The 18,787-nt window shown below is 48.7% G+C and overlaps 1 protein-coding gene across 17 annotated transcripts in view; it reads right to left on the bottom strand.

Moving 5' to 3' along the window:
• The window catches only part of SCMH1 (Scm polycomb group protein homolog 1), a 177,539-nt gene that overhangs the window by 4,138 nt on the left and 154,614 nt on the right, over positions 1–18,787 (bottom strand). For all 17 annotated transcript variants that reach the window (XM_072771672.1, XM_072771673.1, XM_072771679.1 and 14 more), the window contains 3 exons: positions 16,984–17,184; positions 15,053–15,244; positions 5,203–5,397 (listed from right to left, as the gene is read on the bottom strand). In XM_072771672.1, the coding sequence (XP_072627773.1) occupies positions 5,203–5,397; positions 15,053–15,244; positions 16,984–17,184 (588 nt within the window). The remainder of the gene's footprint in view (positions 1–5,202; positions 5,398–15,052; positions 15,245–16,983; positions 17,185–18,787) is intronic.

Genomic DNA, 18,787 nt, shown 5'->3' with positions numbered 1-18,787 from the left:
AAGGAACGGTGTTCCTGAGTGAACCCGAGGAGGAGATCGTGGGAACCCTTGTTTACAGCCAGTCAGAAGCACAGGTGACAACCTGGAGTGCTGTGTGGCCTGGGGGCGGGGGGGGCAGGCTTGTGTGACGGAACCCTTACCCCGTGGGATGGGACACTCTCCCAGGTGGAGTGGCACAATCGCTTGGTGTGTGGAGAACCCCCGCATCTGGTGTCAAGGGTGAGGTCCTGCTGAGTAGAGTACTAGGAGTAGGGGAGACACACGGGGGAGCAGGGTCTTCCTTCACGGTCCCCAACATGTGAAAGATGCCTGGTCTGCCGTGGCAGATGTTCAAACGGGTTTGTTCAATGAATGAATGACCGCACATAATAGTTATTTGTGTATTTTTGTCTCCCCCACCAGACGACGACGGCGTTGAGGCAGGGACCTTGCCCTGCTCATGTCTGTATCCTTACCACCCAGGAGATGCGGCACACAGCTGAGAGGTGGGCTGAAACACAGCTAAGAAAGCAGAAGGGTGCACTCTTCACCTATCTCTTACAAAGGCTAAAAATCTCCTCCATTTCCCTTCACTCTGGGTCCCAGGTCTAAAAGTTGAAGCACACTTGGCTTGGCCTGCTCCCTGGGGAAGAGACTCCAGCATGTTCTATCTTAGACTTCTAGCTGGGCACTGGCCAGGGGAGAGGTGTGCTGGAGCAAGTAGGGTGTTACAGCCACAGAGACTCCAATGGCCTTCAGAGCTGGTGGTCGGCAGGAAGCTGGAGGGCTCTGTGAGCCAGCCACTTCTCCTGGCCCGCCCTCACAGTCCACCGTGACGCTAACAGAGAAACCAGCTAGAGGTCACGGACAGCAGAGAGAAGATACATCTTGGGTGTGTCCTTGGACCACCTAAGCCAATTCCTCAGCCCCTGGGGACCAGAAATAAACACACACTCCAGTCACATATACTATACTATTATATATTATGAATTTGTCTGTCAGCCTTCTTCTGTTAGAATACACGCTCCAGGAGGGCAGGCAGCAGGTTGGGAGAGACATCTCTGAAATGATGATACCTGAGCAAGACCCTGAGGCAGAAGAGTGACTGGTACGTGTAAGGTGGAGCCAGGAGTAGAGTGAATCAAGAGAAAGGGGTAGGGGATAACATCTGAGAGGCAGTGTGTGTGACGGGGTGGGGGGCCTGGGGGTGCAGGTAACAGAGGACCTTGTAAACCACTGAGAAGCCATTGGCTTTTCTATGAAGTAGGTCGGCTCTGAGCAGAGTGACTTGAATCAGCTCACAACGGAAAGAATCACTCTCAGAGTCCATGCAGATAACAGGCTTAGACTTTGGGTAAGGGCAGAGTGGAGACCGGTACGCTGCTGTCACGGTCCCAGTGAGACATGGCTGTGGCATGCCCCAGGTGGTGGTGGTGCCGGTGGGGAAGCAGGGTCTGAATGTGAACATCACCAAGGAACCCTCGCCCCCACTGTCAGCTTGTTTGCCCCTTAAAACAGCCCTTGAAGGAAGTAGCATCATCTTCAGTTTGGAGATGGGGGGACGGAGGCCCAGAGAAGTGAATTGACTTTCCCAAGACCACATGGCTAGGAAGAAGGCAGGTTGGTGCCGTGAATCTGTCTTTTCCCATTCCTATTTCTACACACAGACTATAGCGGGCCTCTCCCCTGCTGTCCAGTGAGTACAGCGGCCCCTCAAGGAAGACAGGGAGTCTGCGTCTGAGAATGACTAAGGCAGGTGAGGTGCATCTAAGGCAGGACACCAGACTAACAAACTGATGCCTACTCATCCTCCATTAGTGAAATAAGAGGGACAGACAGACTCAACATCTGAATACTTTGAGGGAAAAAATCCTAGTGCCAAATGTGGAATCCTTCATAGCCTTATGAGGTTCTTCGAGGTCAGAAGAGATGTAGACCATAACCTGGTCAGCAGACTCAGGCATCCCACAGGGGGAGTGGAAGTGTCCTGGAGACAACAGTGGCCTCTGAGGCCAGTGCCGCACAGGGCAGCAGTCAAGAAGCACGGCTAACAGAGAGGGTCCTGGGAGGCAGAACACGGACAGTAATCCTCACACCTGGGCAACGAGTAAGGCTTCCCGAGGGACCCCATATCCCTGCTTCCATTGTGAAAACACCAGGCCACTATCAGCACGTCTGCTGTGCATGAGAGGAATGTAGGGGCCTGAGAGGGGAGTGGACGTCCCTCAGACTCAAGGCAGGGACTGCAGAGCTCCCCACGTTGCCTTGTGGGGTGAGGGCTAGGGGGTGTCCCAGCCTCTTCCCACCCTCCTCCTGCTCAGTCTCCCTGAATACTCTCTCTCCTGAGGCCACTTCTCTCCTCTGCAGGCCTTGTCAATGGAATCTTCCCCCTGTTCCACAGCTAGGGCTGCAGGAGGCCACAGCGGGGGTGTGGAGGTGGCATTCTCCTGTCTCTCCACGGCTGCTTTTAGGCCGTTCTCCTAGGAAAGTTCATGTTCTTCAGAGGCCAGATATGTCCCCAGCCATCTGCTCTTCCTCATCACTGCTGCCTGCTGACCCCTGGGCTTCTATCCCTTGCTAAATGAAGACTGTTTGCTACACTGGTCACTCCCTCGTGCTCCAGCCAGGTCCTATCATCATCTTCAGAGGCACACACCATTAAGCCACCATGCCTCCAGTGACCTTCACCTCGACTCTACTTCATTTTTTTTTTTTAAAGATTTTATTTATTCATGAGACATACACACACACAGAGGCAGAGACACAGGCAGAGAGAGAGGCAGGCTCCATGCAGGGAGCCTGATGTGGGACTCCATCCCGGGACTCCAGGATCACGCCCTAGGCCAAAGGCAGGCGCTTAACCCCTGAGCCACTACTTCAAATACCTCCTGCTAAGGCCACTGTCTGCTTCTTGCCATCACTTGGAACAGACCCACTTCAGAAATTCAAACATCCCTTTCTCTGATCCCAACCTTCCATCTCTGCAACTGTCCTGGACGTAAGTCCGTTAAACCCGTCACCTCACAGGGAGATTTAGCACATCAGACTTACAAACTCCCCCATCCTTCAGCCTTGTCCCAGCTGTGCTTCTTCCCTGCCCGGCCCAAATCCGGTGCTGCTAACCTAAACAACTGTCCCTCCATTGCTATCACTCCTTCGCACACTCCCTCAACCCAGCCCTCTGGCCCTCCTAGCTCAACAGAAAACTTTAATTCTCAGGCTTTTCTAGGTTTCTAAGAACCATAGAGGAAAATCACCTCTCTTGCAAACTGGCAGACTAGTGTCCAAGCACAGCTGGGCCTTTGGTATTTCCTGCAGGCCATTCCCTTCTCCTCACTCCATTTCCTCCCTCTTCTCTTGACCAGTCCACTCTGGGGGCACCCCTAAGCCCTCTCCTCCTCGGCCCCCTCTCTGTGCCCTTGTGGCCACTGTCAATCTTCCCTCCAGTCTCAGAGGACAATGCTTAAGACTGACCCATCTTTCTGTCTGTACCCTTGATCCCTAACTCTTCCCACCACATCCACACCTTGCTCTCTCCTCTCTCCTGTATCTCTTCTTCTTGGAAGGCTCAACTTGTCTGCTGATACCCAGTGCACTCCTGCTCTGGAAGACCTTCTTTTGAAGGTCACTAAACCCTCCCTAATAGCCCGCCATGCAACCTGTCCTCATCGCCTTCCACCACCATCAAAGCTGCTCTTGCTAAGGCTGTCAGCTGCCCTCTAATCTCCACATCGCAGGGGCGGGGGGAATCCTTGCTTTACCAAACCTTTGTATGGCTGTGCTATCTTTAAAATACTCTGTCATCCTGGCCACTGCCATATCAAATTTTGATTTTCCTCACATTTGGTTACTCCTTTGTCTCTTTCTGGGATCCTCTTCCTGAACCTTGTTGGCCCCAGGACCTTATCTTTGGTCAATTGTTCTTTTCATTCTACAATAATGCTCCTGGAAAGTGGCTGTCATTCACCCTACAGCTTCAACTACCATCTAGATACTGATGACTCCGAAATATTTATCTTTGATTCGGTCCACTTCCCTGAGAATCAGACCTGCAGAGCCAGTGCCTGCTGGGTATCATCTAGATGACCCATGGTCTCCTTCCCCTTCTTTCTCTTCTGTGGTTGGTCTCTTCTCTCCAGTGAGGGGCACCACCATCCCCCCTGCCACCCTCTAGAAACCGAGGAGACAGTCCTGCTGCCTTCTTTCTCACAATCCTTAAATCTGTTTAAATATACCATGTGAATTGTTTTTTAATTGATTCAATCTTCTATAAATCTATCACCATCCTAGTCTAGGCCTTTATTTGTTCTGGTTTGGTCCACTCTACAACCTCCTAACTGGTTCTCTGATCTGTCTTTCCTTAGATGCATCTTCAACACAGTAGCCTATGATCTACTGAAAACACAAACCTGTTTAGGTCTCATCTCTAATTAGAAGCCTTTAGCAGCTTCACATTGCCTGCAGGATCCACTCCAAACTCTACCATGGCATTTGGGTCCTCTATGAAGTAGCCTCTGACCTTTCCAGGCTTTTCTGCTTGAAGTCCCAGTATGACATTTTATGTTCAACAATACCAAAGTGCATGCAGTTCCATGCACACCACCTGTACCGGTTCTTATCCCTTTGCCCTTGTTCCTGCTACACTCTCTTTCTGGAGAGCTCTCTCTCCCCTACTACCCTTGAGATCACCATTTATACAGTCAAGCTTTTATTTATTTATTTATTTATTTTATTTTTTTTTCAGTCAAGCTTTTAAATCAGAGATGGTGTCACTTCCTCAAAGAAGCTTCCCCTGGACACCAAGCTTGGGTTAGGTGATTCTTCTTACAGTTTTCATACTACTCACAGCATATCTCTGAATTCAAGATGATGTTTTACAATTACGTGTTGCAGTACTGTTTGTTTCTCCCCTAAGACTGTGAGCTCCTTAAGGACAAGAAGTGATCCATTTTTGTATTCCCATGCCAAACACAGATGATGTTCAAATAAATGGGTAATAAGTGAATGTGTATCCCTTCCTGTCCCTTTGATTCTAGGTCTTTGGCTCTTAGTTTCCATTATTCTCAAGCCAATTCCAGAGCTTCAGTTGCCCCCCAGATACCTAGTCAGACACAAATGGGTCTAGACCCGAGTCCAACTACCAGATGAGGGGCAATCAGATCTGAGTGAGGAAGAAGGAAAGAGTGAGGGAGGGTGGGAGTGCTGGAACTCCGGTCAGCTTACCTCTGGAGCACAGCCTGCGCACAGCTGAGGCAGTACTCAGTGGGAGGCCACAGGATGGAAGCAAAGGCCGGTACCCATGGGTTCGAAGGTTTTGGGAGCCGCTGACAAGGTTGGTGGGATTCAAGGTAGAGTCCATTGAGTCTGAGTGTGGTTCCAAAGACCGAGTCAGACTATTCCCCAAGACAAAGCTTTCACCTGGAAAACAGTAAAGCCAGAGTTAGAGCAGGAACTACCCTGGAATGATTGGCAGGGTGCTGGCTTCCCAGGTACCTGTTTGGAGCAAGAGGCAGCAAAACAGGAAGCCCTGGGCTGTGTCTCAGGCTCTCACTAGGTGGCCTTGGTCAAGCCCAATGCCACTCTTTGGGCTTGGATCTCCTTAGAGATTCTTCGTTTTAGACTAGTGGTCTTTGAAGTTTCTTCCAGACTGGCTGTCTTATGCTTTTTCTGGATAAGGAAAACCTTAAAACAAATAGAGCTATTTTAGGAAGAGGCTGCCTCCCTGCACATGAGATGCAAGTGCAGGGGACTGGTGCTGGAGAAGAGATACACTTGCTTAGATGAGGGTACTTTAGAAGGTGACCCTCTCAGCCAGCAGGACATTTAATGTTGCTCTTCAATGCCTGGCTAAAGGTCTGTCTGTGAAAGGTCCGCTCCTATGTTCCCTCCCCTCCTTTCTTATTTGCCTTGCTCAAGAGAAACACTCCAAGGAAGCCAGGCTTCTGCAATTGTGAGAGTAGGGCTGTGGAGACCAGAATCAGGGTTAAAACTTGGCTCTGGCACTGAATAGGCAAGGTGCTTCTCTAGGAGCCACACTCTCATTTAGAACACGGGAAGTGCCTTTCTTTTCTTCTGAGGTCCAGCAGCAGGCAGCAGCCCCTGACAGTGCACTCCAGAACCTGAAGCAGGTTCCCTCTCATGACTGGGGTCTACCTGCAACAGGCCAGTTTCTCACCCTGGTCACAGCATCTCTGCCTATGGAGGGCATCCTGGCTCCTGGGGCATCATACCACTGTCCTCTGTGGTTTTTCTTAGAGGTCTCGGCTATTTAGGTAATGTTTGGGACTCACTTAGGGCCTGTGGTCAACACTACGGTTGAGCACAATGTCTGGCACATAGTAAGACCTCTGTGGATTCTAGGACTACTTTCTAATACTCCCCTGAACTTGCTTGGTAACCAGGGGCATAAAGTCAAGTCTAGCAGGAGAGAGCTACTGGCCCTTCTCTCAGGGACTGGGACTGATGAAACCCTTCCCCAGAAATGCTTCTGAAGAGAGAAGCTTTGGGTACCTGAACCACAGCCCACCCCTTTTTGCAGATGAGCTTTCAGATTCCTGTTTTCTAGAAGAGATGACCATAGCAGCATCTCATTTTGAGACAAGAACAGGCGCACAGACCCTCAGACAGGAGGCCTGCATTCTAGGCCTGAGCTCCTGCCTTTCACTAGGTATTTGACCTCAGGCAAGCTGTGTTTTCTCAGCACCAGCTTCCTCATCTGTAAAATGGGGGAAAAACATCACCCTTTGACATGCTGAAAACATCAGATGAGAAGATGCAATGGGACGGACTTTATCAAGGTGGGGACCTGCCATTTTTTTTATTCTTCACTCAGAGTTAGAATGGCAAACCCACGTCCTCTGCAGTAACTCAAGAAAAAGCTGACATCTAGTTTCTGCATGTGTCGGCAGGGTGATCTCACCTTTCTAGACCTCATCTTACCCAGCAAAGCCTGGGGCCAGTACCACTTGCCTACCCTGCGCTAACAGATGTGAAGAATTATTATGACAGTGCCAGGGCCTCACCAGCTGCTGATGCAAGTCAGTGTGTCTTCCTCTCAGCAATGCTAGGAATGGCACCTGAGCCCTGGAGTCTGAGTTGAGGGGCCTGGAAATCTGGATGGGTAGCACCTGGACTGACAATGTCATCAAACCTCCACTAATGAGATGTAGTGGCCAAATGAAGACTCATGTCTAGGGCTCTGGAAGGTCCTAGTCCACTTAAGGCCAACTGAACAAGGCCCTGGCTGCTTCAGTAAGACAATGCTGTATAGAACACTGCAGTGCTTTCAAACTGCTCCACAGAGCCCTGAGGACTTCCACAGGAAGGCCAGCTTCTAGCAGAATAGCTCTGGTTTTAACTTTTATACACCAGAGTTCTCATATAATCTTAACTTTGCAAAAAGGAGTTCTACTACTGAAACAAAAGAAACTTTGTAACCACTGGCCCAGGGCTCAGAAGTTAGGGCTGAAAGACTTGAGTTCAATTTCTGGCCTGATCACTGGTTGGTGATCACTGCCTTTTTTCTGGGATTCAGTTTGGCCATCTATGAAAAGTTGCCTCATAGGGTCAATTTATATTAAATTTTCTATGGATGTGCTAGAGACATGAGAAGAGTCAGTATGAGAGGGAGCTCATTCCTACATTCAACGAACATTTGTGTACTAGCTGCTATGCTAGGGAGGGGGTGTGCAGAGGTAAACAGACAGATAAGGAGCTTTCCTTACCCACTGATTTTCAGTTAGAAGCAGATTTTCTCTATCACCTTGCAAGGCTACCTTAAAAACTAGAGTTCCCAGGGGAAGATGGCAAGACTGGTGGGGAGAAGTCTAGAAATCATGCAAAGGAGAAAGAGCCTGGGAATATAGAGTCTGGAGAAAAGTCAGGGGAGACAAATACCCTAACGGCAGTCATAGGAAGGGAAGAGAACTGGAGGCAGATTGGCCTTTTTGAAAGGCAGAGAGTAAAATGGGGGAAAGGAGTTATAAGAAGACCAATTTTGGCTCAAAAGGGAAGGCATTTTAGCCATCAGAAGTGTTCAACAAAATCGACTGCCGAAGGAGAGGGTGAGCAACCTGTCATCGGGAGCACTTAAGCAGAAGTCAGATAACTACCCTCATCTGTTGGGCTAGACACTAGATCACCTCCAGAGGACTCTCCACTTCTGAGATTCAAGGACTCTGTGCTCACAACCACGCTTTCCCCTTCCAGGGGTGAAATGAATGAATGGACTCGTGCTATGTATCTAAGAAAATTCTTCCACCAACACAGGACCCAGAGTTCTTGTGTATGCTTAAGTTTGTCTCATTAAAAAAGAATCCTTCTCTGAACTGTATGTCCGACATTCTCTACTACACTTTCATTCAACAAATATTGTTAAATACTTGCTATGTGACAATGATGGATATGGAGAACGATGAAAAAACCAGATACTGTCCCTCCCCCTCCTCATGGAATAAGTAACCTAAGTGGGAAGGATGACAAGCACAAGTTTATAAAAAGTGAGAACCTACTATAAATATTACTAAGCAGGGCAGCCTGGGTGGCTCAGCAGTTCAGCGCCGCATTTGGCCCGGGGTGTGATCCTGGAGACCCGGGATGGAGTCCCACGTTGGGCTCCCTGCATGAGAGCTTGTTTAGAGGTTCTAGCAGGGGAGCGCAGCTACTCGTATACCCTTGACGAAAGAACGGTCCTCCTCTATCGGGGATGATCGTCCTCTTCGACCAAGCGCGCAGCTTCAGGAGGGACGCACATGGAGCGGTGAGGGAGGAAGGGGACACCTGCCTAGCCAGCCAGATTAGCCGAATCAACCCTGGCGATCAATGGGGTGACAGATGTTGCAGCCAGATCGTCCTCACATCCCGGGTTCCCTGCACGGAGCCTGCTTCTCCCTCTGCCTGTGTCTCTGCCTTTCTCTCTCTCTCTCTCTGTCTCTGTTTCTCATGAATAAATAAATAAAATCTTAAAAAAAAAAAAAAGCTCCCCTTGTTATTTTCTGTCTTAATATCCTATTCCTTTGCTTAGTGATATATTTTTAAATTTTTATTTATTTATGATAGTCACAGAGAGAGAGAGAGAGAAGCAGAGACACAGGCAGAGGGAGAAGCAGGCTCCATGCACCGGGAGCCCGATGTGGGATTCGATCCCCGGTCTCCAGGATCGCGCCCTGGGCCAAAGGCAGGCGCCAAACCGCTGCGCCACCCAGGGATCCCAGTAATATATATTTTTTAAGATTTTATTTATTCATTCAGGAGAGACAGAGAGGGAGAGAGAGGCAGAGACATAGGCAGAGGGAGAAGCAGGCTCCATGCGGGAGCCGGATGTGGGACTCGATCCCAGGTCTCCAGGATCCCACCCTGGGCTGAAAGCAGCACTAAACCGCTGAGCCACCAGGGCTGCCCAAGGGGAGCTTTTTTAAGATGAGGAGACCTTGAGAACTGTTCCTGACAAGTTGATGTTTAAAAGCTGTGGCCTGAAGGAGAGTCCAAGTGGAGGTGTGCTAGACAATGCTTGGTTTTAGGATTCACTGGTGGCCCCAATGAATCCCAAGCATTACCTAACCACTTGATCCCTAAGAAAAATTGCAAAGGACAGAAGCATGACCCAGGATGCCAACGAGAACAAAATCATTAAAAAAACAAAACACACACACACACACACACACACACACACACACACACACCACAACTGGATTAATCCACAGGAAGGCAGAAAAAAACACAGGATAGATGGAATAAATCTCTCTACCAATAGCTTTTGTCTTTGTTCTTTGAGTTGCTGAAAGTATAGATCTGTGGGCTACATGGTTCTTTCATTTATATAATTACGTTGTTTTATTTATATAATTATGGTTACGAAAGACAAGGTCAGGGAAAACAGAGACCAAAGGAAATGAAATGATTGTGTATGATAAATTAATTTGGAGTTGCCTGCTGGTAGCTGGAAAAGGAGGAGGATGGAAGGAATAGAAAATAGAGAAGAAAATCCCCCAGGCCCAGAGTGGGTCCTGGAAATGGCAGCAGGCTGAGGCCTAAGGTGAAGGAGGCCAATAAGATATATCCTATAATAGCTATAGACATTACTTTTTTTTTTTGAGGGGGGGTTTGTTTCATTTAAGAGAGAAAGAGAAAGGGGCACCTGGGTGGCTCAGTTGGTTAAACGTCTGCCTTTGGCTCAGGTCATGATCCCAGGGTCCTAGGATGGAGCCTCACACTGGGCTCCGTGCTCTGAGAGGAGCCTGCTTCTCCCTCTCCCTCTGCCTGCCGCTCCCCCTGCTTGTGCTTCCTCACTCTCATGCCCTCTAATAAATAAATAATTTTTTTAAAAAAGAGAGAGCACATGAGTGTAGGGGGAGAGTTAATCTCAAGCAGACTCCCAGCTGAGTGCAGAGCCCAACGTGGGCCTCAATCTCATAACTCTGAGATCGTGATCTGAGCTGAAACTAAGAACTGGATGCTTAACTGTCTGAGTCCCCTAGGTGCCCCACTGATAAACATTAAGATTAAAACAAATATGTTAAAATGCTTTCTGTTCTTTGTGACAATTCTTTTTTACCTCCTGAGCTTCAAGTATAAGTTTATTACACTTAGCAGCCTTGTATTCATTTTCCCTTAGGGAAATGAAAGCTGAGGAACTGGATCAAAAGTTGGGACAAAGGAGCTTAGGGAGAGATGGTCAGCTCTGAGAGTGGTCAGGGAAAGAAGAGGATAAGAATTGAGTCAGAGCAGGGAACCTAGTCTGAATTACATGGGGTGGGGATTCATTTTATGTTATTCAGATTTGGATATCAAAGGAAAGGATCATCCCGAAATCTAAGAGGACTCACAGATCCACAAAAACCTCCAGCCAGTCTCCCTGCCTACCGTGTCTCTCCACACCAAGCCATTTACCCACACAGGATCCTGAGTGACCTCTCTGAAGCACAGGACTGACCGTGCCCCTTCCTTGGGTCCTTACTGCACAATGAGGTAAAGCCGCTAACATGGTCAGTTAGAGCTTTTCCAACTCGGCCGCTGCCTCCCTGACGCTGTGGTTCCCAGCCCTACAGACACCCAGTTCCTCTGACCTGGGTTGTGCTCCCATTTGTCCCTCACGGTCTCACGTGCTATTGAGTTAACTGGAGCATTCTTCCTCACTCCCCTCCTCCATCTCCTTGGGTCTGTGGCATCTTCACCTGATTATCTTGCTCCTTCAGGGCCAAGCTTAGATATATCATTTCTTCTGGAAAGTCATCCCTGACATCTGGTTTGAACTGCTGAACTCGGAACTTGTCCTATTAAAGTATATCACCACAAGTTCACTGTTCACTTGTTTGTTCCTCTTCTTTACTAGGCTGTAAACTTGGTGTAAGGACCTGGACTCCTAGTTTACTGTGGAACTCTCTGTGCCTAAACCAGAGCTTGGCATTGTGCAGTGAATAAATTCTGATTGACCGACTGGTTGAGTAATGGACTAAATACAGGTTCAATGAATTATGTGTCATCTTAGAATTGACAGTTCTACAAGGAAACTCTGTATGAGGATGAAGGGGCATCTTAACAGAGTTCACAGTTATTTGGCTTTAATCCTGTGAATGTTAGGATTTTGAAGGAGAACCACTTTATAAGCTCAGAAGACCTGGCATGGCAATTTAGAAAGACAGGCACAGGGAGCTTACCACCATGGGACAAATGAACCCCTTCCTCCAGCAGAGAGGAATCTGGGAAGTCTCTAAATATAAGACCTAGAGGTTAACGCTGGGTAGTTGTAATAAGATTAAGAGTTGGGATCCCTGGGTGGCGCAGCGGTTTGGCGCCTGCCTTTGGCCCAGGGCGCGATCCTGGAGACCGGGGATCGAATCCCACGTCGGGCTCCCGGTGCATGGAGCCTGCTTCTCCCTCTGCCTGTGTCTCTGCCTCTCTCTCTCTCTCTGTGTGTGACTATCATAAATAAATAAAAATTAATTAAAAAAAAAAGATTAAGAGTCTGTGGGACCAGCTATATTAGCTATCTCCTGTCTCACTGTTTGTTCTGAGGGCTGGAAGGAGCTCCTTGTGACCTCACCTTCACAGGCCTCTTACCTGTCACTGCACCCCTAATCTGGCACTGCCTCCCCCAGGAACTCTTTTTAACCTCCTCTTTCACCTTGCCCATTGCTCATCATTCCCGGCTCATACCACAAGTATGTCTACCTATGCCTCTCTCTTAGCTGGCACGCTTTCAGAGAGGGGATGGAGTCTGTTTAATCTCTGGCTCCTCAGGATCTGGCACAGAGTGTTTGACAACTGGCTTGGACTTGTAAAAATGCCAGTGTCATGTTATGGAAGGTAGAAAACAGTATGGAAAACTGCTGTAGATATAAGGGAACTAGAGATAGAACAACTAAATGTAGTGGATGACCCTTCACTGGATCTTGGATTAGGGGGAAAAATAGCTAAAACTACATTACTGGGACAACTGGGGAGACTTGATACAAACCATATATATATCAACTAGTAGAGTTGATTAATGTTACATTTCTTTTTTTTTTTTTAACGTTACATTTCTTGAGTGAGATAATAGTACTGTGTTCCCTGCTCCTAGGAGATACATAGGAAAGTTTATTAAGGATTAAGGCTCTCATCTGCAGTTAACTCTCAAATGGTTCAATAAATAAAAATATACAGGCACTAATATATGTGCATGTACTTAGAGAAATAAGTACAGTAAATACTGCAAAAAGTTAAGTGGTAAATCTAGATGAAGAGTGCATGGTTGCTCACTGTACTATTTGTACAGCTTTTCTGTAGGTTTGAAGTTTTTCAAAATAAAACACTAGAGGAAAAAAGTGAAGTCTCAACTTAGATATGGAAGCCTAATGGGACCTGCTATACCAGAAATGCATGGTCAGTCAGGTCCAAACCCTGAGGGCTAGGGTAGTGTGGAGACAAGCTGTAGAGAAGGGGGGGCGGGGGCTCCAGTAAGTACCTAGATAAGAGAGCTGGTAGCTTTGGGTGTTGAACTAGTATAAGTACGTAGCCAGGTAGAAGGGCAGCAGTGATAAACTCCAGATCCAAGGGGCAAAGCAAAAGACAGCCCTGTGCAGACCAAGCTGTTTGGCAGAGGCTGGGGTAAGTAAACAGGAAAGTACAAGAAATAACAGATGATCAGAGGTGGAGCAAAGGGTCAGTAAGGCAGGCAGGCAGGTAAGCAGGCAGGAAAGATAAGCAAAGGAGCATAGAGGAGTGAGAAATCTAGGCAAAGCTCTGGCTTGTCTGGGCACAATTAGAACGCTCACTTCAGGGAAGTAAACAGAAACTGGGGTGAGAGCAGCCAAGTTGCTGAGCACCCAGGATGGGCCACAGAAGTTACAGAGTGGGCAGAGGAAGGCACAGAGTTGGCTGAATCATCTGGAAATGAGGGCAGGAATAGGGGCAGCCAGTGGTGGAATGTGATAACCCTGGTCTTTGTCTCTTAGTTGATGAGGCAAGAGGGCAGAGTGGCCAAAGCTTGCTTCCTCCTATCTGGCAGCTGAATCAGAGAGATGCAAACTGAAACAATTCCCAGGAAATACCAGGCCTTGATTCCAAACTCCCTCCATGACTGCAGGCCCAATACACCCCTCCTGGCCTCTCCATGCTGCTACCAGTGTGATTCTCTTCGCTCTTAGTGATGATACTCCACTTAAAAATTCTGGATTCCTGGTTCTTTGAGAAATCTCTTTAGACTAGCAGCTAGCCTTGGTGCACACTATCTCCTCTCATGATATTCATCTTCCAGAATCTCAGGTAGGCTTCACTTTCATTACTGAGTGCAGCTCAGAGTTCCTGAAGGCCACCAGCTAGGGATATTTAACAACTGCCTTTGTCTGCCCCCCTCCCCGCCATGCCCAGCCCAGATCCCAGTGCAATATGATAAGAAAGCTCTTTTCTGTTCTCAGATTCTAATGATGAAAGCAAGTAGGGGAAGAGGTTAAAGAAGAAGTTCCCTCCCAAGAAATGGATCAGTGAGGGGGGCACAGACATGTCTGCAGGACCAGATGGTCTGGCCCTCCCAAGGAGTACCTGAAATTCAGCTTGTCTTTTTGCCCTGCAGGTAAGTCATATGAGCAGCGGTCTTTGGGGTGCACAGACATAGATGGAGGCAGGGTTGGGGAGCTGAGTGAGAAGTCACTTCCCCAGGCACGTTCTCTAGAAGTGGCACTTTTATCAGGAGTGACTCCATTAAGATGACGATAAAAAGATGCTGTGGAACAAGACTTGGGCAGGTCAGAGGCGTGGGCACCTCTCTGACTTTGGCTCCTTCAGCAATGAGCACAGCCCTGGCACTGATGGCACCACCTCTCTGCTCCTCTGCCCAGGATGAGTTCCACGAGACTCTTCTCAAGGGCCTTTGCTCCCTCTCTCCACAGTGACCTACCTCACTATGTGTGGGGCCGAGCTCTCCTCCCCTCCGTTCTGTGTCCAGGGCAGCAGATAAGCAATGCTGATCTCCTTTCCCTCCGTAACCACTCTCGGAAGTGCTTAGTCACTGATCTGGCCAGGGCCACGTGGCCTCCGCCTTCCTGCTGTGGGTCTGCTCTACTAACTGAGAAAGTTATTTTCCACCTCAGGTCGAGATGGCAGGAACTTGAATTGACTTGCTAGACAGGCAGTGCTAGAGGAGCTAGGGCCACGCGCCAAAGGAAAGAGTGGACGGCCAATCACGAGGGAGCGCATTTCTCAATCTGTAGCCTGAGACTAAACCTTCCTGTTGGCAAGGGAGAGCTCCCTTAGGCCTTTGCTGCCGGCTTCACCCTAGGAGGGGTGCTGTGACTTCATGGTGGCTTCACGTGCTGCGTGGGGCTCAGAAAGGGAATTGTGAACCACTATTTTCTAGGGATAAAAATCCAGAGGAGAGAAGGTTAATCCTAGAGATAGGAGACAAAATCCTGGAAAGAACAGTTTGGAAGAGACCAAGGAGTCCCAGGAATGGCAAAGGCAAGGAACAGAAGGCCAGGTCTCTGGAGCATAGGTACCAGGCTGGCAGGTGTGAGGGCCGGCCCCAGGGCCCTCACTGGCGCTGCTGCCAGCTAGCCCTGTGCCCCGTTCTTAGCCCCGGCCCCATCCCAGCTCCTACCTGGTAGGTACCTGTCGTGGCTGTGGCTGTATTCAGTGGTGGTGAGTGGCAAGTGAGTCTGTGTAAAGGGCTGGTTGCCAAACAGATTGTCACTGCGAAGGTTGTGGCAGAGTTTCTCCAAGAAGCGCAGGACGTAGGTGATGCTGTTGACTGCTGGGAGGTTGAGAGTATGCTGCTCACGGTCAAACACGGCTGTGGAATTAAGGAAACAGGGCCGAGCACGTCAGCCTGGCGGTGCAGGGCAGAGCGGGGCAGGAAGAGCCCAGCCTACTGCTTGCCTCCGGCTTACCTGGTTACACAAAGCAATCAGTGCCCAGGATTTTCCCCTCCCTCCCCTCCCTTCCCCTCCCTCCCTCAAGGGTTTGGTTTTTGCCTCCAACTCCAAAGGCCTGGCAGTAATGGGAGTGGCCAAGCCAGGTCTGCTGCAGGGGCTCTGGTGTGATTTCATTCAACTTGTGAAAACGACTGTGAACATGACTCTATCTGCTCCATCAGCTGGCTGGGCCTCCTCCAGGAAATCTGCTCATTTCGGGTTCTATTTCCCTAAGAACTGCCGGAGAACAGAGAAGCTGGGCAGATGAGAATACAGCTGTTGCCAGTAATGGTTTAGGTGCACAATCTGATCTGTATAAGGGTGCTAGAGTTTCAGTAACGTTTGGAAGCATCCCACGCCTGGTTTTATTTTACTCCCTATCTATTTCTATTCAAGGAAGTATCTGTATAAGCCTTACAAAGCAGGCTTTTGCATTTGTCTCTAAGGGCAGCAAGGTAATGAGGAGATAGGCCATTCCCAAGAACCAGTTTTGGAGCAGAAGAGGAACCCTAGAGAAGGTGTGGGCAACAGTAACTCCACAGAGGAAGCAGGGAAGGTCAGGTTCCCGCAGACTATACGGCACAGAAGTCTTCCTCAGAAGGAGGCTTGATTTCCCAGCAGTCCCTCAGGCTTCTAGAACAATGCCTTTCATGCCTGCTCCCATCCTCCACACAGCCAACTGCTCCCTAGCCTGGGCTCCCACACCACCCTATACACATTTCTCATACATCAGAACACCTCTCACCTATCATCTTTCCTCCCTCTCCCCTGGCCAGGATCTGGCAATAACCTCAGACATATAATAAACGTTCACTAAAGGTTTGCTAACAAAATAAGAATTATTTATTGGGTCTTCTAAAAGAATTCAGGTATTCATGGAGTCTTCCATGATAGCTGGGTTTCCTGAAGCTGATACTGCAACTTGTTAGAGGGAAGGGGTATGAGACTATGTAGTATCGTGCGGTTGAGACTGAAAGGCTCCAGGTCAAGTCTTCATGGGTTTGATGGGTAAGGAATAGGGTTCTGGACTTGGAAACACTGAAACAGAACCAGGGCACAGGAGAAAAAGTGAATATTCCCAATGACAACAAAAAACACGGTGCAGTTGAATCAGACACAGCAGGAGAAAGAGAGGAAATGGTTTTTCCCACTCTGCCCTGGGATTCAACTTCCTTGTAACAGGGCTGGCTTGGGACCGGGTGGCTAAGGAGTCAGAAGCACATGATAAGAGTCCTGTGGTCCCTCCAAGGCTAGGCAGGAGGCTGTGGCAGTCTGGAGAAGCTCCTGTTGCCACAGTGCAGCCCCTCTGGATTCTTTCTTCTGGAAAGCAACACACATCTACTTTCTGTATGCAGGGGCTGAGCAGGTAGCAGGACGGGAGTCTGCCCAGGGGCTTATAAGTGGAGTCTGTGTGGGTATTCTGCTTGGCAGAGGTGTGTGTAACGCTCAGAAGGGTCCCAGGAGTTGAAAAGCAGGACTCTCAGAGGAATGGAATCCCTTCCCATTTCAACAGAGCCTACAGGCACAGAGTAGGAACAGGGATACTTTGCCAGAAATCAGCCAGTGAAGAAGGCCTGCCCCTCTGACTAGGAGGCCACACTGGCCCAAGGGCACTTACCTGAGATAACTTCACCACCGTGGCCCTGTTTGAGGAAGCTGAAGACGGTTTTCTGATGATACGCACAGTCGATACAAGCCTGGACAGCCTGCTGCAGCACCACGGAAGCGCGGGCCGGCCCAAAATGGTCAGGGAGCAGCTGGACCTTCTTCTTATCTAAGTGGGGGCCTGGGCTGCCATTCTTGTTCAAGTAAATACAAACTGCAGGAGACAAAGAGCCAAAGCAGCTTACAGAGCGTCTGGGTTACAGAAGTGATAGAACAGTGCTCTCTTCTGTCTCTCGCACTCTGGGCTCTGGTCCCTCGCAAGACTCTCAGCTGCTAGGCTGGTGGAACACCAGGAGGGGGGTGGGGGTGGGGGCCTGCGTCCAGCTGCAGCCAGCCCAAAATGCATGACCAAAGGCTCTGGGAACACAGCCTGCTGGAAGAACAGTCCAGACCAAAAGCCAAGGCCCAGAACTTGTACTTTGTCTTCTGTGCACGGAAAAGGGAATCTAAACAATTCCTGCAGATGTATGCACTTTCATGTTCAATACTTGGTCACCTCACACATTCTTTGGATCTCTTATGTTATGTGTGTTGGAGTGGTAGGGACCATGGCAATGTTAGCCAGAATGTGTGCTTGTGTGTGTTTGGCCTTGCACTTAGAATGGTCACGCCACAGGTCACCTGCCTTGATTTTTGTTCTGGGGCTGGGAATCTATTTGTTATCTTCTGCATTAGTAGTCAGGCCCAAAGAAAGTGGTAAAATAGACAAATATGGGAATAAAGAAAACCATGGAAAGGGCTAGAGGGTCCCATGTGGAGAGTGTTGCTCATTTCAGGAGTCTCTCCTGTCAGGCCAGCAGGGCTCTCTCCTACTGCAGCCCTCTACCTGGCATGGTGCTAGGCAGGGAACAGAGTGGGCAATGGAGGTACTTTCTTGGTCTCCAGAGGGGACCCATGGCAGCCTGGCCAGTTATGACATTCTCTCTTCTGATGTGCCTTTAAGGCCCCATTTGAGCAGGGGTACTCTGCTTTCTCACACTGCCATGGATCACTAACTAAAGGAGGAGGTGGGCAAAGGGCCTTTCTTGCTATTAAAGGCAAAAAAAAGCTAAGTGCATAGCTGGGTTGGCTGTGGATGGACTACTGTTCTCATGCAGGGGGCCTCAGTTTTAGCCTCTGGAAAGTGAGGGGGCTAAGCCATGTGCTGTCCGAGGACTCCTCACTTAATTCTAAGGCAAAGCAAGATGAAGAGAAGGAAATGGAAAATAGTGAGAAAGGCAGGGTGTGGAAGGTGACAGGTGGAAAAAGAAGAAGGAAAAAAGGTAAAAGGTAAGCAAGAGGAATTGAAATACACATTCAACTTCCTTCTCTCCTAAAACCCTCTAAAGTGAGTCAGACAATAAGGGAGATAGCTAAAAACTTTGGAAGCTGGAAAGCAGATAAACAAAGTAGCAATTGACTGAGTGACTCCCAAAAAGTGGAATCCTTAACCAACAATGGGGAAAAATAAGAATCAAGCTGTTTTTTCTTATAATTCACAAAAGGCCCAAGAATGGGCAGGTGCCTCTGGAGGTGGGTGTGAGGCAGATCTACTGAAAGTAGCAGGTAAAGTGGGTGATATGACTCTTTCACTGGAAATAAAACAAGTAAAAATGTAGGAACTGAAAGGAGTAGGAAGAGTAGTTAAAATAAATGAAGACACAGATCTATGAAAAGACACCCATAAGAATGGTCATAGCAGTTTAGTCATAACAGCAGAAAACTAGAATCGACTCAAATGTCTGTCAACAAGAGAATACATATACAAATTATGGTGT

The sequence above is a fragment of the Canis lupus genome, chromosome 13 (assembly GCF_048164855.1).
Source record: "Canis lupus baileyi chromosome 13, mCanLup2.hap1, whole genome shotgun sequence".
NCBI lineage: Eukaryota > Metazoa > Chordata > Mammalia > Carnivora > Canidae > Canis > Canis lupus.
Note: the sequence above shows the minus strand (reverse complement) of the source record. Positions and strands in the feature narration are given on the sequence as shown.